Here is a 26085-nt window from a genome sequence, read left to right on the forward strand (position 1 = left end):
TAATGAAAGAGAAATTACATTGCATAAAACCTAAACTTAAATGATTTATTTCTTTAAGTAAGTTCATGTTTTCCCATTGTATGAGAAGAACATTATCTCTGATTGATTGAGTGACGAGCTTTGCATCAGCTTCTATATGAATCCTTGTGAACTGCTTCTCCTTAGCCCACGACAAAGCTTCACATATAGCCTTGCATTCACCCATTTCCGGATTTAGTACTCCATTTGCATAGAATCCTTTTATTCCTTCACAGGTACCTGAATGGAAACGCAAGACAATACCAGTTCCAAGTGTGTTAGTGTCATAGTCAAAAGAAGCATCTACATTAAATTTTAGAGCATTTTGCATGGGAAGTTGCAATTGTGAGACCTTATGATTAACAGTGAGTGTGAGCATCAGGTTCATGTAAATGAGAATGCAAATAATAATGAATCTTGTGAAGTTAAAAGGTTTACAGTCAGTAACATTTTTATCTTAGAACTATTTGACCTTCATACCTCATCTCGACAGATTGGTTTCTAAACTGATATGCTTTTACTCCTGAAATGCAAATCACATACTATATTGTGCATGCCCATGGAAATTTTTATTTCACACTATGAAATGAAGAATATTGTTGAGATCTTGTCGGATACAATCATTTGACCAGCTAGGAACTTGACAAAACCAGATATCACTACAAGAATTAGAAATAACATGTTTTGCTAGCTTATGTGCTGCATTATTAGCTTCTATAAGATCAAAAGAAAATAGCCAAGAATCAAAAGTACTATTTAGAACAATAAATGTTTTCTATCCAAGAATTTGTTTGCCAACTAACTGAACCTCTTGCACCATTTATTGCTCTTATCACATGACTACAGTCTCCCTTTATTTTTTTTTTATTTTTTTTGATACAAAAGGAATTTTATTGAATAAAGTTAATCAAATACAGGTTTATCTTGATCAATCCATTCTTGAATTTCAAGAGGAAGATCAGTTTTAAAATTAAAACAGACTCCCATAACTCTAGCTCTCTTTGCAATTTTATCAGCCACACTATTTGCATCCCTTCTAACTGAAATGCATCTCCAACTCTCAATAAAACTTAACATAAACTTAATGTCTAAAATAAAAGATTGGTTCAACCAATGAACAAAGTAACCAGGTCCATTTATTGATTTAACTAGAACCTCACTATCAGATTCAAAAATAACCTTCTTCATCTTCAGTTTAATTTCCAGTGCAACAACTTCCTTCATAGCTTTACACTTCAGTTCTTCCACTTCAATGCCAACCCTCATTCCTTCATTAATGTGGATACCTTGGACTGCAATGCTGGTACCTGCAAAATCCCTGATTATTAGTCCCAGACCACCTTGCAATGTTTCATTTTTAAATGAAGCATCAATGTTGCATTTCAAAAATTCATAGTCTGGAGGGATCCATTTAACATCCTGCCGAGGAACATTGACATTAGTAGATTGCTAAGCATTAGAATTAACAAGTTTGTTAATACTGTCTAGAGAAAACATTCTGTTAGGATTTATGTTCTGAAAAAACTTTAGAACATCTGTCCTTCCATATAGTCCAAGATGCAACCATAAGCAAGCGGTTTATATCCTGCCTATCAATACCAGAACCAAAAGCTATATTGATACCTGTAGAAAATCAAGAAATCACCCAATTCCTAAATGAACCATGCTGAGATATTATAATACCCACATTAATATTATCTGCAAGCCAAATTGATCTAGCATAAGGACAATCCAAAAACAAATGCTCACTAGTTTCAACAGGACAATTATACAGACTACAATGCACCTCAATCTCTGGTTTGTATCTAGACAATTTATCTTTAGTAGGAATAATATCTTTCATACATTTCCAAACAAAAAGTTTCACTTTATGTGGTAATGCTACTTTCCACAGAGATCTCCATACCTGATTGGGAACATGTTGATTACTTACAGGTAGATTAGTTCTGTCAGTAAGAACATTGTAAACACTCTTTACTGAAAACTGCCCCTTTCTATCAGGCAACCAAATAAGCACATCAAAACCAATAAGAGGAATATTCATATCAATAATTTTACTTGCATCATCTGGATTAAAGAGATAGTTAATCAAATGATAATTTCAATCTCTAGTACCTGCAATGAACAACTCAGAGATAGTAGTATAAGAGATAGTATTAACTAGACCTTCAAAAGGTCTAGGAGGGTGATCTAAGCCTATAACCCAACAGTCAAGCCAAATATGAGCTTTAGTGCCACACCTAATTTCCCAACAACTGTTCTGTTTTATAGTATCAATACATCTGTAAATACCTCTCCAAATCCAAGAGTAGTTTTCATTAAGTTTCTGCAAGTGTAAAATGCTATAGTCCTTAAAATATTTAGCACTTAGAATGTTAACCCAAAACTCATCATGCTCAGTAACAATTTTCCAAACCAACTTACAAATAAGGGCAATGTTAAATTTCTCAAGGTATCTAAAGCCAAGTCCCCCCTGATCTTTAGGCAAGTTAATATTATCCCATCCTATAAACTTAATGCCTTTACCTGTTTTATGACCCCACCAGAAGTTCCTCTGAAAAGAATCTAACTGACCAATTATAGTAGTAGGGATTTTAAAACAACCCATTTGATAAGTTGGCAAAGAGTTCAAAACAATCTTAATTATAGTTGATCTACTAGCTTGATTCAGAGTGATGCTAACATAATTTTTGAGTCTAGCTTAAAAAGATTGAGCAATTGGTTCAAAAGATCTTACCTTAGAATGACCAAGTAACAGAGGAGCACCTAGATACTTTTCAAAGTCTGTTACCAAAGACATATTAAGGGCACTAGCTAAAGCACTACAATCATTAGGACTGAGATTATTACTGAAATAAACACATGATTTATCAAAATTCAACATTTGGCTAGAAATATTACAAAAATCCTGAAGAATCTGCAAAGTCTTATCAATATGCTGCATATTAGCTTGACCAAAGATAAGAATACCATCAGCAATAGGTATGAAATAAGAGGAACTCTCCTAAAATCTTTAACGCCAATGATAGATTTATTATGCTCTGCACAAAGCAAAGATCTAGAAAGATATTCCATAGCAAGAATAAAAAGATAAGGGATAAAGAATCCCCTTGCCTTATCCCCCTAGTTGGTTCAAATTGATCACAAGGAGAACCATTTAGAAACACACTAATACTAGTGGCAGTGACACATTGCATAACAAGATTGCAAAAGTCTTGACTGAAACCAAATTTCTCTAAGACTTTGTTGAGAAAAGACCATTCAAGCCTATCAAAGGCTTTAGAAATATCAAGTTTAATATCCATAGTTCCACTTATACATTCCTTGTGTTTCATAGTATGAATTAATTCATGAGCAATAATGATATTGTCATGAATAGCTCTACCTGGAACAAAGGCATCCTGATAAGAAGAAATTAACTTCTTAAGCAAAGGCCTAATTTTATTAGCAAGAATTTTAGACACTATTTTATAAGAAGCATTGCAGAGACGAATAGGCCTAAATTCAGAAGGATTTTTAGGGCTTTTACACTTAGGAATAAGAGATATATATGTCTTATTAAGGCACCTAGGCATATGACCACTTTCAAAAAATCTTTTAACAACATTAATAACATCCTTACCAACAAGAGACCACTGAGTCTGATAAAAACCTGCTTGAAAGCCATCAGGACCAGGTGAACTCCAAGCAGGCATATTCCTAACAACATTCTCAATTTCAATATCATCAGACACAGCATGGAATAAAGCATTATCAACATCACTAAGAACACAGGCGATAACATCAAAATTTTCCTCAGACAAAACAGGATTTGAAGTACTAGCAACGGTTCTAAAATGACTAGTAAGAAGATTATTAATATCCTCCCTGTCTCTAAGCCAATTACCATCATTATCACAAAGAACAGATATATTATTAGTATGCCTTCTCTTGTTCACCATAGTATGAAAGTATTTGGTATTGTTATCCTTGTCAGGCCCAGTTTTATCTCTAGATTTTTCTTTGTAGAATTCAGATTGTATTTTATACCAGTTTTCAAGATCACTAGTGATAGACTTAACTCTAGCATGCTGACTCTCAGAATAATTCTCATTTTGAGCTGATTCTAAGGCATTTTGCAAGTTATATATATTCCTTTGTATGTTCCAAAATTCCAATCTATTCCATTGTGATAAGGATAGTCTAGCACTGTGCTGTTTTTGTTTCAACTTGTAGGCAGGACTACCTAGAACATCTAAATTCCATGACTGTTCAAGTTTATCCTTAAAGCTATTTTGTCCTATCCAAGTCCTAAAAAACTTAAAAGGCCTCCATAAATGTTTAGGAATAGAATCAGTAATAAGAAAAACATGACAATGATCAGAAGCAGTGAAATTCAAATGTAAAAGCTTAGCAGAGGAAATTTGTAAAAACCAATCATTATTACTCATAGCCATATCCAATCTTGTTTTTTAGTTCCAGTACCATAAGAATTACTGGTCCAAGTATAATCCTTTCCCTCATAGCCAATATCAATTAAACCTGCATAAGAAACTTTATTTTGCACCCATTTATCAGATGTATTCCTATTGTTATCCAAATGAAAATTGAGATCACCTAGTACTAACCAAGGTTGTTGAACATCCTTACTAAATTCAGCTAGGAAATTCCATTGAATTTTCTTAGGATCAGAACAAGTATACCCATACATGAAAGATATGAGAGCTTTAGGTTTACTTGGATCTAATTGAATGACTACATGAATGATGTTATTCTCATGACCAATAACTTCAACATTTATGCCATCTTTCCACATAAGAATAAGTCCACCAGCCTTACCAATTCTATCTATGCAAACATAATTGAGATAATGCACTGACTGGGCTACTGAGATCATTCTCCCTTCATCAATTTTAGTTTCAGAAAGAAAAATGAAATCAGGGTTTTGAGTTTTAACTAAATTTTGAAATTGTTGTTTTGTAAAACTATTAGCAATTCCTTGCACATTCCAGGAAATATTTTCATTTTGAAAATATTAAAATCAAGATAAAAAATAAATTGCATAGGATTATGATTACCTTAGCTTCCTTAGTGCTGCTACATGGTTTATCTCTTGTTGTGATTGTGTTTTGTTGTCTGTGTGTTCACAAGAATGCCAGAGTTTGAATCATCAAGTTCAAAAACAGGATTTTCTGGAGAATTGTTCCTCTGCCTCTTACCAAGTCTTTCACCTTCAACAACATCTACTTCATTAACAGAACTTTGACCAATTATATATCCATATTTAGGAGGTACAAAAACAGTACTCTTCACAGTAGTCCTCTGACTAAACTTAGGCACATGATCTCCACCTTTAGTAATAGTGATATGTTTCCTTTCTCATTTCTTAAGCTCCCCAAAGTAACGAGGCTTTGCATGTGCCTTAGCAAGATAATCAGTAGCAGCCTTACAAGCACCTATGGTATGATTAAGGATGTAACAATTAGGACAGATTTATCATAAAAAAACTTAATCCATCTTGTGGAGCCTCCATTGGTAATTTTCATAACCCCTATTCTCATTGGAAAGTTGACATCAACTTGAACACAAACTTTGACATAATCTCCTGGTATTGGAATTGCATCTTCTGGATCAACTGCAATGACCTCACCCACAGTTTTTCTTATCTTAGTAACAACTTTTACATTCATATGTTCAGGAAGAATTGTCTTGAGATGAATCCAAAAACATTGAACACTCCAGTTCAAATCCTGATAAATAATCTCAGAGTTACAAAAATGAAGAATAACAAGATAACCATTGATACTCCAAGGACGAGTATCAAACACTTTTCCCTGCGTTTCTTTATCTTTAAAACAGAATTCCATAATATTGTTATCCAATTCAAAGACTTTGAGATCCCCTTCAGGTAAAAAATCCCAGGTGAGAAAAATGTTTTTCTCCACAGTCTTAATCCCCATCTTACCTTCAATGATAACCTTACCTATCACACTAATTTATTCATTGATTTCCTCCTTGTCTTCTTCGTTATCAACTTGATGATACACAACCTCTTCGATGTCTCCCAGATCAAGTACAACTTGCATAAATTTTGCAGCCAAGTCTGTAACAGTTTTATCATTTCCTTCCGCCATTGGTTGATTAAAAGAATTACTGAGATGAGCTTGGGAACTGTTTCCAATATGTGTATTATCACATAATAGTTGGTTTTTATAAAGATTAAACCCTAGAAAAATCTGGGTTTGACTTGAATTGAAGAAGATATTCATCCGAGTATATTGAAAAGAATATATTGACTGAGTATTATTTCTCCGGAGAAAATCTAGATTAGAAAAGGTAAGTTTGCAGCTGTAAATAATTCCAATAATTACGAGAGTAATGAATGCAGTTTGTTTGTAACGAAGTTTTTGAATTTTGAATTTCTTTCTGGCGCTTTTACAAACCCAATGAGTCATCACAGTAAATCGGTGCAAGAACTTCTCCAGAAAATCAAACTTGACAATCAGTAAACACACAATAGCTTCAAAAATCTCTAGAACAATATTAGAAAACGCTGGAATCACAACTGCAAACAAGGTAAACAACATTATGGATAAAACCAAACACAAACACATTAGGAAAAAGGAGATTAGCAATCCATATTTCAAAAAAACTTAAAAGAAATAAAATAATGGAAATTGAGGTCCAATAATCATGAAATCACATAAACTATATCATTACAGCATCAAGTAGTATGCAAATAAAGTTAATATAACATCAAAAACAGATTAAAATCAGAAAAATTGATGAAGAAGAAAAACTGAGTTGACTCAGCACAACGTGAAAATATATATCGATCCTCCCCTCTTCTCAGCTGACGATTCAGGCATCTTTGTTAATGGAGCTCTCCATTGGATCAACGTGAAAATATATATCCCTAATTAATTGAGTCACCCTTTATGTGTAGACCGTGTAGTCTTTTTATTCCTTTTTCTTTTTGCCCAATTTACTGCCAATAGAGCTGCTGAAGCTTGCGCGTCCTCTGGGTTATTGCTCTTGTGAACCGACATCTAAATCCATGTTGCCCACCTGAAACATCTCTAACAATTAGTCCCAATCCTGCATTACCAGTTTCTTTATCAAAGGGTTCAGGGCTGGAAAGCACGGATCTGTAACAAACGGGCGGACATAAATACCCTCGGACCTTAGAAAGATGGGCAAAAATGGAAGTATGAGAAAATAGTTGAAGCTTATAAATGGCAAAGAGGAGTTCTGGTCTGTGGTTTTCAAACCCTATCAAATCCTCATTTCATCACTCATTAATTTAAGTATGAAGCTGCGGATCATAAAAGAAGGAAGAGATGTGGGATTTTTTCTTGAGGGTTTTGTTTGTTGCCCCTCTCCTTCAGATCCGCAACTGATGATTCTGAACTCTATTGAAATCAAACAACCCTCCTCTCTCTCTCTGTCTATCTCTCTGTCTATCAATGCTTCAAAAGAAAAGAAAAACAAAAATCAAGGCAGTGATGATTCAAAAAGAAACAACCCTATCCCTATTTGGGGTTGTCAGACAAAGGTTCAATCGATCTAACTCTCCATTATAAATCTTGGCGACGCAACTAGGAAGGTCATTTTTGAATCTCTTTTCAATTTTGGCAACCAGTCTGCAGCCAAGAGGAGAGGAGATTGATACATCCTTGCATGTCTGATTGAAGGCGAATCTGAGCCTCCTTCAATTTTTCTTTTGAACATTTACTTGTTTTCATCGTCTTTTTTGTTATTCTTCAATTCAGTTTTTGATTTCAAAAACATTTTTTTCTTTAATTTGAAAATGCTTGAATCTGAGCCTCCTTCAATTCAGTTATCTGGGTTTTCTCAACTTCAATTTGATGATTGAATTTAATTTTTTTTTTTTGGAACATTTATTTGGGTTTTCAATCTAATTTTTTTCAATTCAGTTATGGTTCCCAAAACAATTTTTTTTTTAATTGAAAATGAATGAACCATCTTCAGGATTTCATTTTGCTGCTGGTGCAGGCAGCCATCATTTTGAGTTATGGTCCAATTACCTGTCAGTTGAATTGAACATTAGGAAATTGCTCAGTGATGATCCAAAAATTGGCGTGCCATTGCCAACAGAAAACTTGCACTTTAGTCATTATGAATTACATCTCTCCTGCTACTCGTACTGGTGTTGATTTAGAACTATGTGGGCTGAGTTTGAATGGGAAAGCAAGGTAATTGTTATGTCTGTTTTTGGTTTTCCTAGGTATTAAATCTTTAATTCTTACAGTGCATTCACTTAATTACTGATAATTAGATGTTTACGTGGTTGTGCGGAAGAAGTAGTCTCCCTTTATTCAGACAAAGTTTGGATCGATCTAACTCTTCATCAATCATAAGTGTCCTGGCAAGGCAACTTGGATGGTCATTTTCGAATAGATTGATCGGAAGGAGGGTTTCTTCTCTCCATTCTTCTTTCTATTTTGGCAACCAGTCTGCAGCCGATGCAGGAGAGGAGATGGATTACATCCTTGCTTGTCTGATTAAAGGAGAATCTGAGCCTCCAATTCTCAATTCTTTCTAACATTCATTTGGGTTTCAATTTTCTTCAATTGATTGTTTCAGTTATTCCCAAAACCATTTTTTTTTAAATTAAAATGATGAGTGGATAGATCTTTAAGCAACATATGAAATTCTGCAAATCATTTTGGTGCTGGCAGGTATCATTTAGATTTTAGAGGGTGCAGTGGATAATGGTTGGATCCATACAGTCATTTTTTCTGTAATCCGTCTGCCTATGATTGTAATTCCAATCTAGTGGGCAAGGAACATTCATTGAGAACCTTGGAGCCTGCTAAGGTGATTCCTATTTCCATCAAATTTATTCTCCTGCTTAACATAGTTTCTCTTCTATTTTATTTCCAGTCATCTTATTGCTCTTCCAGATAGCCTAAAGTGATTATATCTCTTCCTATTTGCTTCTTCTATTCATGTGTGTGATTATACTCAGTACCAAATCTGATAGAATAGATCATTGATTCTCTGGGTGTGCCTTTAAGGTTCTATCGTAAAATATGCAGGGCCTTAGATCATAGATAATGCAAATCAGCGTAGGCACTTATTCAAAACTCATAATGTAGATGTTATTTTCCTATAGGAAACAATAGATTATACCAGAAGAGGTATTTTAGATTAAGTCATAGGATTGGTTTGTTATCCCATCAGTTGGAGAATCTGGACGTTTTGCTATTGCTTGGGTTAAAAAGGTTTTCATGGACCTTGGTTTTGATCAAATTATCAACCAAACTTTTATGTCTTGTACCCAAAACTAATTTGCCTTGTACTCCAAGTGAAAAAAATAGTATGGCTGCTTATAGGATTGAACACCTGGACAGATTGGTATGAAAGCAATCTGATTTTATTCGTAAAAGGAAAATCACAGACTTTTGCACACTATGAAAACTTCTAAGAGAAAGTCAGGTTACATGGCCTTAAAACTTGATCTCTCTAAATCTTTTGATAGGCTTGAATAAAATAAAATCATTAAAATTCTTGGTTTGCTGGATTTTAATAGTGATTTTTAATCTTTGCATGTCAGTTTTGTCCAAGCCTCTTAATTATGGTGAAGCTAATTTGATTAGTGGTATAAAAGTTTTTAAAGATAGTCCCTCGGTGACACTTTTGTTCTTTGCCGATGACTCCTTTATAATTACTAGTGCCAGCGTGGTGTCCAGGCATTCTTTTTTCATAATGGACTTACTTAAAGTCTATAATGTTTCCTGTAGTCAGTTGGTCAATTACCAGAAGTCTGGTATCTATTTTAGCAAAAATGTTCAGAAGAAGCATTGTTCGAGAGTTCCCAAGGTCAATAGAATTGATAACACCGACTCCTACGTAGGAATTTTATTAGTTTTTTCATTGATCTAAAAGCTTTAATGCTTGATAATATTTACAGAAGAGTTCAGGCTGGTAGGTCCAATCTCAGTAGATCAGTAACTGGTGCTATGCCAATCTTTCCAAATTATTTGGATTTGTTTTGCTACCCAGAGAGATTTATGTGGCAAAAAAAGAAAGGCCTCTATATTCGACGTCCTGGATTTCAATATGCTCCACAACACCAGTAAGGCTAGTGGAGGTTTGGGTATTAAAAACCCTCACAAATTCAACTTGGCTCTCTTTACTAGACTTGCCTGTGGGCTTATTGTAAATATTTCGTGAACCATGACCATCTGTGAATAAAGAAGAGAACTGTCAATCCTTGGGTCTGGTCTAGCATCTGTTAAGGCCTGGCAGTTATTAATTCTAGCCGCCGATTGGAAATTGGTAATGGGGAATAAGATTAAGGTCTATATCCGAACCTAGTCAGGGTACCATTATAGACCATAACCTTCTAGTTGCGGATCTTGTTGATCAACAAGGTAAGTGGAACTGCAAGATGAACATACCGTTAAAATCTGCTCCATTGATGACCGTCGATTTTAGCAGGCATATAAAATATTCATGGCCGTTGGTTTTAGCACGGATAAATAAGGTGGGTAATTCGTATGCCTGCTAAAATCAACAGTCGTCAATGGTTTAGATTTAACCGTACGTTCGTCGTGGACCCAAACCGAAAGCATTTGTAAGGAATATTTAAGAGTATTCAAAAGGGAAAATATGTAAACCATAATTATAAAGTAGATGGAGAAGGCATGATTCTTCAAAAGGGAGAGGAGGATGTTCATGCTGATAACATGGAAAGAAAAGAGGAAAATGAATTGAGAAAGAAATGAAAGAAAAATGAGCACCCAAAATTGAAGAAGATGAATTGAGAGAGAAAGAGACACGCAGAGAGAGTGAGAAGAAGTGATTAAGGTCATTTAAAATGAGGAGGAAGTCTTATTGAAAATGCCTCTTTTCTTTCCACATTAGTTGGGGTTCTTGCTATAATGAAAGACTAGCCACATAGAGTTACATTAATATTTATTGCGCAAAAACATGTCATTTGCAGTCAAGTTAATACTACATAATGAAAAAGAGCTCGTAAAATGAAGAAAAATGTACAAACCTTTTTACCCTGGCATGTATATATTTTTTGTATGGATTCCTTTTAGTATGTGAGGTCCTAACAATACAAGTTCCACCTCCACAAGGGCACTGCCTAGCAGGAATATCAGATTGATGGTCGAAGAAATTCCGCCGCGGAAGATCTGGTGGGTGTCTTGTGTTCATTTGTCTATCAGGGATCGTCTCACGAAAACTATAAACATATCATATTCTATGCAGCGCAAGTTACATCGTCACCTGGGTAATGATATGTTGAGGTAGTAGGAATAACACGATCTGATAGATGTTTGCCTGATGCCCCTATACCAGAAACCAGTTAGGTACCATTGTAGACCATAACCTTAAAATTTGCGCATCTTATTGATCAACAAGGTAAGTGGAACTGCACTCTTCTTAGATCTCTGTTTGATAATGAATCTTTGAAAAAATTTGCATGCCTGAGCCCTTCTCTGTTCTGAATGGTGTGAATTCCAGAAAATGGATAAAAACTAGAGATGAAACTGTTTCTGTTAAATCTTATGACTTCCTGTGCTATATGGGATCTCCATGTTATTCCTGGAATTAAGATTTTTTTCTGGAAAGTCATTTCTGGCTGGTATACTTATCTCAATCCATATCAACTGTCCTTTCTTTATGTGATTTTTTTATCTGGTAAAAGTAATAACCACCTGTTTCTTGAGTGTATTTTTAAGCCTCATGTAGGGGCTTATCATTAGATTTTGAATCAGAACTTTTAACTAGTCCCCTTGCTGACCAATTTCCTAGTGTGTATCAAGATTCTGTTTTGAAAGGTTATACTGTGGCTCAAAAGTTCAATTCAACTGACAGTTCCTGGACCATAGGCATTACTCGAAGAGTGCATGATCACATCATTGAAGAAGTCCAACCTTGCTTCTTCTCTTGGAGGGCAACAGTGCGACTCTCTCCAGAAATTAAGATTCAAAAACTTGGATGGATCAGCAGAAAAACGGCTATGTAGAACTTGGAATGGGTGACTAGTCTGAATTCGGGAAACTCTGATGCAGCTCTAAACTCTGATGCAGCTCTGTTTGTAATTCCTTCCAGTGGCAAAGAAAATTAGCAGCAGGGACATTCATCGAGTACCTTGGACCCTGCTAAGGTAGTCCCTAATTCCATCAAATTTGTTCTTCTGCATAACCTAGTTTCTCATCAATATATTTCCAGTCATCTTATTTCTCTTTCAGATCGCCTAATTTGCATTTTTCATATTAATACCCATAATTCTCGTTATTTCCAACATCTAATTTATTTCAATTGTATCCATATCCTGCCAGACTCAGTATCTCTTGCTCTGCTCTTGTATGATTCATAAAATTCTATTGCTCCCTCTCATGCATGCTTGATTGCTATACTTCACTTTCCTTCTTTTCTCATCATATGTTCTTCCTATTTGCTTCTTCTATTCTTGTGTATGATTATATTCTTAACCAAGTCTGACAGAATGGGTCGTAGATTCTCTGGGAGCGACTTTAAGGTTGTATCATGGAATATGCAGGGCCTTAGATCTCAGTTAAAGCAAAATCTCCTTAGACATTTAATGAAAACTTGTAATCTATAAAAAGATTTGTGTTGTTATTCCATTAGGTGGAAAATCCAGAGGTTTTGCTATACCTCTTTGGTTAATGAAAATGTTTCCATTTAAGACTGTAAAGGACACTTGTTGAATTGCACATTTCTTTTACTTATGGTCCCCTTGGCTCTAATCTTAGGGTCTGTTTGGCATGCAAAATTTTGCAATGCAAGGCAGTAGCAACTACCAGTAGTAGGAAGTCATTCATTCGAACTACCAGGAGTACAAGTAGATGTGTCTGGCATGGCAATATCAATTCAGTCAAACCAATCAAAAAAAAAAAAAAAGTTGAAGAAAAGAAAAGAATCATGGGAATTGATATTATCAAGGTCTTTGCCTTAACAGAAATCGTTTCACAGCAAGACTATCGATTGATGATCAGTATTAATTCATGAAATTGATTCACAGCAAAACTATTGAAGCTCCCCCCAACAAAAATCGATCGTTTTTATTCCAATCAATATTCTCGTATGATCATAAATAGAAGATACATCTTAAAGAACCAGTGAAATCTAGGATTTTGTTCATGATTTTCATCTCTAAAAATCTACAAATAGAGAGAAGACTATGTTGGTATGCATAAGATGTTATGCGGTCAATACTGGATCTGCATAAGATATTATGCAGTTAACTAAAACAGATTAAAGAAGAAACACAGTTTAATGTGGTTCGGCTATAGCCTACGTCCACGGGAGAAGAATGATTAGGGTTTCTTATTATCAATGGAGGTTTTACAAGAAGTGTATATATATATATCCTGTACATGCCACATATTCGTATAGATAGCAACATATATAGAGAATATTTTCTTGCAGTGTAAGCCAATCATAAATAGAGAAACCAAATATTCTCCTTTGTTCCAACACTCCCCTCAAGTTGGTGCGAAGATATCAATGGAGCCCAACTTGGATAGAATTCCATTGAATTGCTTGACAGGTAAACCCTTAGTAAAAACATCTGCCAGATGTTGATGACTACGAACGAAGGGAGTGCATATTACTTTGGCCAATACCTTCTCTCTAACAAAATGACAATCCACTTCTATGTGCTTTGTACGCTCATGAAAGGTGGGATTTGATGCTATTTGTATCACTGCTTGATTGTCACAAAACATCTTAGCTGGCTGAGGTGACAGAAAACCCAAATCTTTAAGTAATGCTCGCAGCCAAACAATCTCACAAGTTGTTGAAGCCATGGCTCTGTATTCTGCTTCAGCACTTGATCGAGAAACAACATTTTGTTTCTTGCTTCTCCATGTAACCAGATTACCACCAAAGAATATGCAGTACCCTGTTGTTGATTTACGATCAACTGGACATCCAGCATAATCAGCATCTGAATATGCTGTTATACAGTAGCTAGAAATTGAATAGGCTTCATTCTTTGTCATCAAAACTCCTCTTCCTGGTGATCCTTTTAAATACTGTAGAATCCTAGTTACTGCATTTAGATGTTTAACACGAGGTGTATGCATATAACGACTGACTAAGCTTACTGCATGTGCTATGTCAGGTCTGGTAACAGTGAGATAAATTAACTTGCCTACTAACCTTTGATATGACCCAATATCACTTAACACATCACCATCATTATCAAGTTTGTTGCCAATTTCTGTAGGAGTATCACAAGGCTTTACTCCCATTTTTCCTGTAGCCTTCAGCAGGTCCAACACATATTTTCTTTGATTCAAAAAACCCTTCTTTGAGTAAGCAACTTCTAATCCCAGGAAATACTTCAGTATTCCTAAATCCTTGATGTCAAATCTGGAATGAAGCATTGCTTTAAGATTTCTAATTTCTTGTTGATTGTCTCCTGTAATCACAAGGTCATCAACATACACTAGAACTATAGTTGTACCAAGATTACTTCTTTTAATAAACAAGGAAGAATCGGCAGAGCTCCTTTTGAACTTATTCTGGATGAGTACTGAACTTAGCTTTGCATACCATGCACGTGGTGATTGCTTTAAACCATATATTGCCTTCTTAAGCTTGCAAACCATATTGCTCTCTCCTTCTCGAGGGTGTCCAGGTGGTATACTCATATACACCTCTTCTTCTAGATCACCTTGTAAGAATGCATTCTTCACATCCATTTGAAACAATTTCCAATCTTTATTAACTGCAAGAGACATAAGAACACGAAAAGTATTCATCTTTGCAACTGGTGCAAAAGTTTCTGTGTAGTCTTCTCCATATCTCTGAGTAAAACCTCTTGCCACTAATCTTGCCTTATAACGCTCAACAGTTCCATCACTTCTGTATTTAATTTTGTACACCCATCTACATCCAACAGTCTTCTTCCCGGGAGGCAACTTGACAATACTGTATGTATTATTTACATCTAAGGCACGTAACTCATTCTCCATTGGTGCCCTCCATTTTGGATTAGACTTTGCTTCATTATAGTTTTTAGGTTCTTGATGACTGGATATAGCACTTAGAAATGCAGAGTGTGAAGAACCTACATGATCATAAGTTAAATGTGCTTGTATAGGATACGCAGCGGAATGATATGTAAAGAAATCTTTGTATTTCTCTGGAGCCTTCTTCTCACGACTTGAGGTTCTGACAATTGGTACCACTGGTTGTGGAACCATAACCTCAGTTTCTGGAACTTGATGCGGCACATCTTGTAGTCCTGTATTATCATCAGTAACATTAACATTATTGTCTGAAGCTTCTTCATGAACTGCTTCATTATGCACATCCAACACTGCAGTAGGTAAGTCCACCAACTCTACCCATCACCATTATCTCTGTGGGAATCTGTTGCAGTAGGTATCTCATTAATAACTGGAAGTGGGCCAAATCTGTATAACACTCCCCCTGAGACCGACTGCCAGAATCACACTGAAAAAGCCACTGTTTCATCAAACACAACATCACGAGAAATCTGTAGCTTTCTAGTGGGTGGATGATAACAAATATATCCTTTCTTTGTAGAAGAGTAACCAAAGAACACACACTTAGTTGCCCGTGAATCCAGTTTATCACGATGCTTTGCCTGTAAATGTACATAACACACACAACCGAAAACTCTAAGATGAGAAATCAGGCTGATGATGTTTTAAAACCTCTAATGGAGATTTGAACTCAAGCACACAGACTAGGCAGACGATTGATCAAGTAAGTGGCCGTCAGAGAACCATGAGACCAAAATTTCTTTGGAACATGCATCTGAATCATAAGAGCACGGGTTGTTTCCAGAATATGACGGAGTTTCCTTTCAGCAACACCATTTTGCTGTGAAGTACCAACACAGCTAGTTTGATGGATAATACCATGACTACGCAAATAACCTGGAAGAGGGCCTTTGACAAACTCAGTGCCATTATCGGATCTAAAATTTTAACCTGTGCATCAAATTGGTTGCGGATCATACAATGAAAATCCACAAATACAGATGAAACTTCAGTTTTGGATTTGAGTAAATAGATCCATGTAGCACGTGACCAATCATCTATAAAGATAACGAAATATTTATACCCATCATAAGCATCAATTGGAGCAGGACCCCATAAATCAGAATGAATTAATTCAAAAGGCATTGTAGCTCGAGTCACAGAGTTAGGAAATGGAAAACGAGATTGTTTAGAAAACTGGCAAACATCACAGACTTGAGACTGAACAGAAAAAGTGGGAAAAATCCTAGACAAAAACGACTGGAAGGATGTCCAAGTCGTTGATGATAAAGAAACTGCGGAGTTGATCTTGAGTGAGACATGCCATGTCACTAGAGCGTAACAGGTACAATCCATGAGAAAAGATGCCTCTACCAATCGTCTTCTTCGTCTTTCGATCCTGAAAGATGACCGAGGTAGGGGTAAATGTAACATCACAATTCAGAGAATTAGTGATTTGACCAGATAACAATTGAGTAGGAAACGAGGGAACAACAAGTGCATTAGATGGCGGACAATCTGGAAAAAAATGCACTTTCCCACTGCCCAGTACAGGAGCAGTAGAGCCATTAGCAACAGACACATTTTTATGAGAGCTGCGAATAAATGCATGAACTGACGAAGGATCATTTGCCATATGATCTGTAGCTCCTGAATCAATAATCCAAATGTGACGGTTGGAAACAGGCGTAGTAAGAAAGGCTAGCAGGTTACCTGAAGTATGGTTGGCCTTGCGCTCATTCTTATTACTCAACTGGTGAAAGAAATCCTTCAACTGGTCTATGGTAAAGGATGAATTGTCAGCTACAGCAGCTCGAGCAAGCTTATTTTTGTCAAAATTAGCTTTAAGATGAGGATAAATATCCCAACAACGATCCTTGGTGTGACCAGTTTTATTACAATGATCACAATGAAAAACTTCTCTCTTACCCTTAGCACGAGAAGTCTTGTCCTTATCAAATGGCATGGCTCTTCGTTTATCATCTCTGGAGCTCAGAAGAGCACTGGATTCAGCAGCATCCAGGTCTACAATGCTTTTAGAAACAGGATTCATAACTTTCTTGCGTGTCTCTTCACGTTGCACAGTCGCACAGACACTAGACAAACTTGGCAATTCAGCACTCATGAGAATAGTGCTTCTAAGAGATTCATACTCTAATGTGAGGCTACTGAGCACATCAAAAATTGTATCCTCCTCAACCCTCTTTAAGAGAATTTTGGCATCGCTTGTATGAGGACGATATGTATGCAGTTCATCCCACTTCCTTTTTAAATAACCAAAATGCTCAGTAAAACTTTTCGTACCTTGTGCATCCTCAGCAATCTCACGCTTCAGCTCAAACACCCGAGCATCATTATTCTGTAAGCCATACAGTCTAGCAACAGACTTCCACAAATCCTTTGCAGATTCTGAAAACGAGAAAATTTCCAAAATATGTGGTTCCATCGACTGGAGAAGCCACGTGCGAACCAGTTGATCATCAACAATCCAATCTTCATACTTTGGATCTTTAGCATCTGGACAAGTACTATTCTCACCAATATACCCAGACTTTCTTTTACCCCCAAGAGCAAGAGCAGCAGCCCTATACCAGCTGACATAATTGACATCATTCAGCGAGACAGAGGTTAAATGCAAACTAGTATTATGATCTGATTGTGCCATAGTAAACACACAGAGAAACGAAACTTGATTACAGAGAAACGGCCAGGATCGTTAACGATCCTCTGATACCATGTTGGTATGCATAAGATGTTATGCAGTCAATATTGGATATGCATAAGATGTTATGCAGTTAACTAAAACAGATTAAAGAAGAAACACAGTTTAACGTGGTTCGGCTATAGCCTACGTCCACTGGAGAAGAATGATTAGGGTTTCTTATTATCAATGGAGGTTTTACAAGAAGTGTATATATATATCCTATACATGCCACATATTCGTATAGATAGCAACATATATAGAGAATATTTTCTTGCAGTGTAAGCCAATCATAAATAGAGAAACCAAATATTCTCCTTTGTTCCAACAGACTAAAATATCAATTCTACCTGTTTCTTTAATTAGTTTTGATTGTGACGTAGGTAACTAAAATTGCAGAGATGAGAAAGAAGGGTTGATGAAAACCACATAAATCAGTTGACAAATATAAAATCAAACGAAAATTGATATTTATCATCAAAGTCTTTGGAGTCAATTTGGTCAAAGGGAGTTTTTATGTGTGCAATAGAGGGCGACATTCAATGCAGAGGTTGAGAGGTGAACATTCAAAGTCACCTAGTGGAGGTAATAGGAACTACCGCTTAGTTGCTATTACGTGCAGTCGATCCATGTCAAACACAAAAAAAGTGAATGCTATCCCTTGACCACATCGTTGACTACACTACCTCCCTCTATTACGCCCATGCCAAACGGACCCTTAGTTTAAGTCGATGGGAATTGCATGTTCATTCTAATCCCTGGTCCATCATTGGGGACATGAATCTCATTCCGCGTACTTCCAAAAAGAATGTGAAGTTATGCATTTTGAATTTCCCTGGTCTACCTTTCATATGGACTAACTGGAGAACTGGTGTGGGAAACATTCAAGAAAGAATTCCTTTCAAAGTTTCTCAGGCTGGTAGGACCAAACAGGTAGACTTAAATACCCTCAAACATTAGACGAAGAAGTTGAATCCTATAAGTAAAGTAGTCCTGGTCCTAGGCTGCAGATCATCATCAGAAGGGAGAGATGTGGGAGTTTTTCTTGAGGGTTTGTTTGTTGCCCTTCTCCATCAAAAGGTGTTTCTTGACGGATTGGGTAAAAAAACAGCGACTTCCTCCTATCAAAGGCAAGCAAATCCATGAGATGCTGCTGCCTGGTTATGAACGAGAGAGTGCGCATGGACTAGTGGCAATTGTGTTCTTTGTTTTTTTTTTTTAATCGAAAACGACGGTATAGATTTGTACATAACATATGAAGTGCTGCCATCTCCAGGAAATAATTTTGCTGCCGGCAGCCATTATTTTGGGTTTAGAGAGTGCAATGGCGGTATCCATCTGGCAAACTAGACTCTGAAATCTCCAAACTTGATTTTGGTTGATGATTCTTATTCTTGCTGGTGTATTCAACTTGAATTGCTCAGCAAGTGCCGATCCAAATGCCCATCCAAAAACTAAGCGGCATACCATAGTAAATGGTTTTGAAGTGCTTGTAAGGGAATAGTTTTACATATCTTTGAGAAAAAAGACTCGACATTGGTTGGAGCCATTGGTTGTTCCACATTATGGTGTTTTCTTATTGAACAACTTGCATTTTCTTGGCTAAGACGATTCCAGGAGAGCTTTGAAAGAAAAATGATAACGAAATCACAACCAATACATTGATTGTTTTGTTAACCCCAAAATACATTTTCTGGATTCTGCAAGAAAGACAAGGTCATGCAAATAAAACTCCCAGCTCGGAGCGGGCGAGTCAAAAAATTGTGTGCGCAGAAGTTACCCAGTGATACCGATCCCACTCGCCCTACGTTTGTTCAGTCAAACAAACAAAAAAAACGCCGTTGCCGGGGATCGAACCCGGGTCACCCGCGTGACAGGCGGGAATACTTACCACTATACTACAACGACTTGATTTGTTAAGTTGGTCAAATCAAAATATTGATATACGTTGTATAATCCAGGAGCTTTAATATATACATAACCCGCCGTGGATTATGAAGTATCAGTGTGTATCCCAGGAGAGCCTTAAAAAAAGAACAAGTTAATGCTTAGTCTTTACTTAAAAAAAGAAGTAAATACAAGTTTACATTACAGTTACAAATTTCGCATACCAATTCGTTTAAGTGTGTACCAAAATTCAAACAAGACAAATCCTCCATTACTTTGGATTGGTACATCCCAAGCCATATCATGCAGCCATGCACAGTTATCTGTGCTCATCAAAAGTGTGGATGCAGAATTGGATTTAAAAGCACCTAGTGAGCAAAAATTTAAGTATCCCTTTCTCTATTTCTACTTCTGCCATATAATCTATCTACATTTATAGTGGCTGCTGGAATTGCAACTCCAAGCTTGGACAAACTTAAAACAAAAGAAACTGTTTTGGGACAAACCATGCATGAAGTACTAAACAACCACAAACAAAGAAAGGGCTACGATATTACGCAGCACAATCCTATCCCCTCCTCTCTTTCTGTTGTTCCTTTCTTCTGAAGTAAAATAATCAAGGTCTTGTTCTGAAGTTAACAATAAAAGCTTTGCTGAACTTTTCAATCCTTATAGGTCGAGAATCCCAGCATTTGTCATCATCAACTTCTCCTCAGCGCACTGTAGGTTTGATTGCAACTCTTTCAATAAATGCGGATCAGCTGAGATCTTGTTGGCACCTGTTAATTCGTCGTCGTCATTCTGCTACAATTCTAGAATAATGGTTACTTTTTGAAACTCTGAAAATAGAGTGTCAAATGCTGACATGAGGAACCTTATCAAGTACTTTCCGGAGCATCATCATCATATGATTCCCCAACTTCAAAACTAATTCTTCGATAAACTATAAGACGAAAATTTCTAAACTCATATTTTTCTTTTAGAAAGTACAGATGTTGATTACCCTCTTCGCACAAAATTGACGGAACTTCGCATCCTAATAAGAAGTTGCATTTTCTCGCCAGCAAATACATCTTTGCAAACACCTTCCTGGTCGTTGGATAAGATAGTGATTAGTGCTTACGTTGTTATTCGTCAGAGTTGAAACTTAGCTTTCTATGACCATCCCAATGGTCCTTTTCGCGATGCTTAATAGCGACAATATTAATGGACTTAGATCAGAAATACTGTTCTTTTCATATTAGCGCACTTGCACCAGGAGGTGCACACACTTATTTTTGAACCTGCAGGCACCGATACAACAACTAAGCCTTGACGTGTTTGTTTTATTGTTGGATAACGGTCAGATGGTTGCCATCTAATAATCAACGTAATTATCTTTTGTTTTTGAGGAAAACATTAATCATGATGTACACAAGCTGGTGCAAATATAGAATAAAATGAGCATCAATAAAATAGAAGCTTGCTACAGTTGGATCTCTTCTACATGATCTAAATTATATCATCTACGGTTGATAAATCTAACCAAGAGACAATACGCAATCACATCATCATAAAAATATAAATTGATAATAGGGTCATGTATTTTCTGACAAATAAAACAGGTGAGGCCCACCACAAATGTGTAATCTATTTGTACTTGTGAGTCGTGACCTGACAACACTATTTTTTGTCCCCAACAACTCGTAACTTTTTGCTTAAATTCATATATTAGGACAAGAAGAATAGATAAGAAGAATGATGATCAGGGACAAAATAATGGGACAAAATAACCAACCTATACCACTTTATCTTAGTGGCAGTCCTCATTCTTGGAATCTCCATCCAGGGAGGAACTCATTTTATCAGGTCCTCAAGCGGCGTACGTCTCTAAGAATACAATGTTGAAGAAATGCAGTACACAAAAAAGAGCAAAAGATGAGCAAATAACCTACTAGCAGTAATGAGAACATATTATATCTAGAGTAAACACCTAATTGTTGAAGAAATGCCTAATCATTTTATATTATGCACAAGAACTATAATCCTTGACACATATGCTTGATATGCCAGATCCCAATAGCATAGAAATAAGATTGAATTTTTCATCTTTATTAGTCTTCAACAATTATGTTACCAAAGTTTGAACAGCTAAAGGAATCTTTGATTGATCTAAAATAACCAATCAAGAACAGATACAACCTCACATGAGATCGAAAATTGGAAGTAGATGAAATTCAAATTGATTTGATGGGTAATTGAGATTCAGATGCACTGACCATTGATTTCCGATCGGAGTTATAAACTGAAAGCTAGGTCAAGTTTTTGGAGATTAGCTTTAAGAATTTTTCCAAACATTTAAATGGTGGGGCAGATTTACAACAGAAGATTAGTCCTTCCGTTATAGAGGAAGCATTTAATCAGCAGAGATTAGTCCTTCCGTTATAGAGGTGATTTCTTCCCTCGAAAACTTAGTCACCATTCTCCTTGTCAAAAATTACTTCCTCTTTGTACTGAGTCCGAGTCGAATCGAGTGGAACCATCTAGCAAAGGAATCGCCACTAATTTGTTGATTTTTAATTTTATAAGACTAGGCATAACCTCCTTCAATCATTCAGCTAAAACCTTTGAAATTATTTTATAAAAACGGCTTATAAGACTAAGTGGTTTGTAGTCTTTTGTTGTTGCTGAATCCATAGATATAAGTTTAAGAAAAGACATATTCAATCTTCAGTCAAGCTTCTTTTTATTGTAAAATTCGTTAATAGCTGCCATTACCTCCACTTTCAAAAAACTCCAACAAGCTCCATAAAATTCAATGATATATCCATCGGGGCCAGGTGCTTTATTAGTACCACATCTCTTCATAGCCAACATCACCTCTTTTTCATCAAAAACTCTTTACAACCAATTTCTTTGAGTGTCATCCAAAGAATAAAGCCCATGTTATCAAATAAAGGATTTACTGAATTAGTGGCAGTAAAAAGATTGGTATAATAATCATTTATCTCCTCCCTAATGGATTCTTGATTAAAAACATCCATACCATTTATCTCCAGATTTGTTATATAGTTTCTTCTTCTCTTTGCATTAGCAATCATTTAGAAGTAATGTGTATTCTTATCCCCCTCTTTAAAACCTTTGACTTTGGCTCTCTGAAATGTCATTCTTGCTCTTGTTAGCTAAAAACTATCGAGTTTAACTAACAAATTAGCTCTCCTGTAATTTCCCTCTTGACAAAGCTGCATTCTCCTCAGCTGAGTTCAAGGTTTTTATTTTTCGCTCATCCTCTCTCCAAAACAGCTCTCCAAAATAATCGTTAAAAGCATAATGATTTAAAGTGAACTCATCTGGAAATTTAAAGTGAATTCTTTTCCTTTTCTTTTTGTTTTGAATTGGAATTCTTTTCCTTTTATTTTTGTTTTGAATTGGGCCTCACTGCCTTTTCCCTAACCTCACTAACTATATCACAAAATATAATAACGGCGCCCCAAGAACTCTCCCTCTTATTGTCGTTTGGAGTCTCTGGATTGCTGGGAACAGAAGCAATTCTTGGGATAATCCCAAGGATCAAATATGGAAGATTACATGCCGTTAGTTAGGCAAGACAGCTGTCCCGACCATATCGATAAGCACAGAGGGTTCACGAGAGTCTGGGTACAGACGATCCGGACCCAACCATTCCTGTTTCCATATCGACTACAAGCCTAACTATAAATAGGGAACAAGGGTTGTTCTTCTGAAGACACAAAATCGTGAGAAACCGCCGATCAGAACAGTTTCCCAAAACTAATACGAAGAAGAAGAAGAAGAAAGAAAGAAGAAGAAGAAGAAGAAGAAGAAGAAGAAGAAGAAGAACGACCATGTTTGGTGAATTTGATCCGAAATACAGTAAATACTCGGATGCTCATAGGTACGGTGCAAATTCAATTAATTATCTCTTCACTTGTTTATGAATTGATAATCATCTCAATTTATTTTACTGCTTTACAATCTCATGATCATCAATCAATTAAACGCATGGTGTTCTGTTTTCAGGGATTTGATGGAAAAAGTTCTGGACAATTGGAAACTTCGGGACGAGGAAGAAAAATTCAAGGTGCTTCATGATTACCTGAGCGATGTACACATCAATTCTTATTTTTATGAATCCACTGAAGATTTGCTCACCGAATTAAGGATCCTAAAAGTAAGTACCGTCGGTCTTTACGGTGATTATCACGTTTTTTTGTTTTTTTTTTTAATAAAATCAATTTACAGATTATTAACCTTTTATAGATTAACTTATCGAAGTTCTGTTGTGTGTCTTGTACCAGTTGATATCTTATAGATAAATAAATAGTATATTCATCAAAACCTATGACTGACTAATCCTTTACTTCGCAGAGAATTAATTGTATTCTCGGTGCTGATCACCGTGAATTACTGGCCACTTATCGCAGTGGCGACATTGAATTTTATAAGGTCCAAAAAGAATTTTTCAAGGTTAGCATATTCTTGATTTAATTAATTTTTTATTATCAATAACTTTTTACGTACTGATTTATTTCTTAGTCGAGGCCTAATTTGTTGGAATCCGATATATACGCAGGTGAAAACCATAATGTTGGATTTTTTAAAATCACAAATGAAAAATGCCACAATATCGGAATTTTTAAGGTCTCTTGCTGAATTTCCGGAGGAGGAGTTTTCATCTTCACAAATAAAAGATGCTACAATGTTGGATTTTTTAAAGTCCCTTGTCCATCTTGATCTTCCAGAAGAACGTAAAAACTGGCTGCTGCAGAATTAGTGGGAAATGACATCACCAGTGCCTGTGAGGAAAGCAAAACGTCGGAAAACGTTTTCGCCGAGAAATTACAGCGTCTGGGAGTGGAGATCCGAGAAGACAATTTAACAAATGACGGAGATCCATGTACCGATATGGATTCACTCAAAAAACGCTTAAAGGTATGTGATCATTCTCGACAACACATGCAACAATTCATTCTTTTATCTCTTATAGTCTAATTTCCATAAATGCATGCCTTTGGGAATACCAAAAAGATATTATTTAGTTGGCTAGCTTATTTGTTTATCGATAACAAATTAATAGATAATATTTGTGGAGTAAGAATTATATTGAAACAGACTTAAATACGGATAAAGGGTAGTAGTCATAAAATTTATAAGACTTCAACTTTCCTTACGAAAGTATTATGGATGTCGAACATCTTTTGAACTATCCTAACAAAATAGTGCAATTACGAGATCTTCACGTATATATAAATTATTGGGAGAATAATAAATAATGAAAATGATCACGAACCTGATAAAATAAAAATGCATCGTCAAAAAGCAAGTCATCATAAAAATTACTTGATATAGCATGAGCCCATTAAGGAGCGTATATTTGGGAAAAACCGACTTTTTTTACGAACCAATATGGTTCATTGAAGAAAGTTCGTTGGAGTTTTCATGGACTCAAAAGGACTCTCAAACTTTGTGTTAATTAATATAATTAGCAAGGTATCTTCATTTACCAAGTCGGGGACCGAAATTTTTATTTATTTATTTGACGAAGTTAGACTGGATTCTTGTTTTGGTATAAACACTAATGCAAGTTTGTTTATTGTGTTTAACATAGGTTATGGAGAATGAAGTCAGGGAGAAGTCTGATAATTTACGACAAATGTATGATTGTCCAATTCATGCTTGTGTGAGATATGAACACTTCGTAAAAAGTTTTATTCAGCAGTTGGATATGCATGTTACGGCTATGTCAAGATGAAAATTGAATTGGATTTATGAGTCTAAACTACGTCATTATCTCAAAATAGTTTTTTTTAATTTTTAAATGCAAATGCCATCTCAAGAACAAGATGAAAATTGAATTGGATTTATGAGTTTAGTCTATGTCATTATCTCAAAATAGTGTTTCTGATGAGGATAAAACTACAGGCCAGAAGAACAATATCACAATTACTATTAATAAAGGAAGGTTGTTGAAGGAGGAAATTGAGAAGATGGTGCAAGAGGCAGAAAAGTACAAGACGGAGGATGAACAACACAAGCAGAAAGAAAGTCGAGCCGAAGAATGCTTTGAAAACTATGCTTACAATATGAGGAATACAATAAGGACGAGAAGGTTGCTGGGAAGTTAGCACCAGCTGACAAGAAGAAAATCCAGGATGCTATTGAATCTGCCACTCAGTGGCTTGATGCCAACGAGCTAGCAGAGGCGGATGAATCTGATGTCAGGATGAAAGAGCTGGAGAGTGTTTGCAACCAAATTACTGCTAAGATGCACCAAGATAGTGCTGGACCTGACATGGGTGGTTTTGGTGGGATATGACCGACTGCTTGGAGGTCTGATGGAGGGGATTCATTTTATTTAGGTCACTTTAATTTAATATTTAAGTTTGATTTTTCTCTAAGAAAATGATGGTACTGATTGAACTTTATAGATATGCTTAATGGAAATATTTCAGTTTTAGTTTGTTGAATTTTTCAATGTTT

General features: G+C 36.0%; 3 protein-coding genes, 1 long non-coding RNA gene and 1 other non-coding gene across 6 annotated transcripts; 3 read left to right on the top strand and 2 right to left on the bottom strand.

Moving 5' to 3' along the window:
* Window positions 1-921: 921 nt before the first annotated feature.
* On the bottom strand, window positions 922-4448 carry LOC113334099. Its single transcript, XM_026580436.1, has 7 exons — window positions 3277-4448; window positions 2756-2867; window positions 2311-2572; window positions 2134-2214; window positions 1702-2085; window positions 1544-1641; window positions 922-1437 (listed from the first exon to the last, which is right to left on the bottom strand). Exons 1-7 carry the CDS (start codon window positions 4446-4448, stop codon window positions 922-924), a joined length of 2625 nt encoding a protein of 874 aa, XP_026436221.1.
* A 2769-nt stretch (window positions 4449-7217) lies between these two features.
* LOC113333907 lies at window positions 7218-12688 on the top strand. 2 transcript variants are annotated; one of them, XR_003352418.1, is made up of 3 exons: window positions 7218-8213; window positions 8700-8838; window positions 11854-12688. It is a non-coding gene; the product is annotated as an uncharacterized LOC113333907 (long non-coding RNA). The 2 variants fall into 2 exon arrangements; XR_003352419.1 differs by having other exon boundaries at window positions 11868-12688.
* Window positions 12689-19557: 6869 nt separating this feature from the next.
* On the bottom strand, window positions 19558-19629 carry TRNAD-GUC. The gene has a single exon. It is a non-coding gene; the product is annotated as a tRNA-Asp (tRNA).
* A 2594-nt stretch (window positions 19630-22223) lies between these two features.
* LOC113334156 lies at window positions 22224-26080 on the top strand. The gene is made up of 5 exons (XM_026580500.1): window positions 22224-23500; window positions 23626-23776; window positions 23974-24072; window positions 24179-24537; window positions 25214-26080. Exons 1-4 carry the CDS (start codon window positions 23451-23453, stop codon window positions 24377-24379), a joined length of 501 nt encoding a protein of 166 aa, XP_026436285.1. The 5' UTR covers window positions 22224-23450; the 3' UTR covers window positions 24380-24537; window positions 25214-26080.
* LOC113334100 (probable mediator of RNA polymerase II transcription subunit 37c) lies at window positions 25482-25921 on the top strand. The gene is made up of 2 exons (XM_026580437.1): window positions 25482-25595; window positions 25706-25921. The coding sequence occupies exons 1-2, from the start codon at window positions 25482-25484 to the stop codon at window positions 25919-25921; spliced, it is 330 nt and encodes a 109-aa protein (XP_026436222.1).
* Window positions 26081-26085: the final 5 nt, after the last annotated feature.

This window comes from Papaver somniferum, unplaced genomic scaffold (assembly GCF_003573695.1).
Source record: "Papaver somniferum cultivar HN1 unplaced genomic scaffold, ASM357369v1 unplaced-scaffold_135, whole genome shotgun sequence".
NCBI lineage: Eukaryota > Viridiplantae > Streptophyta > Magnoliopsida > Ranunculales > Papaveraceae > Papaver > Papaver somniferum.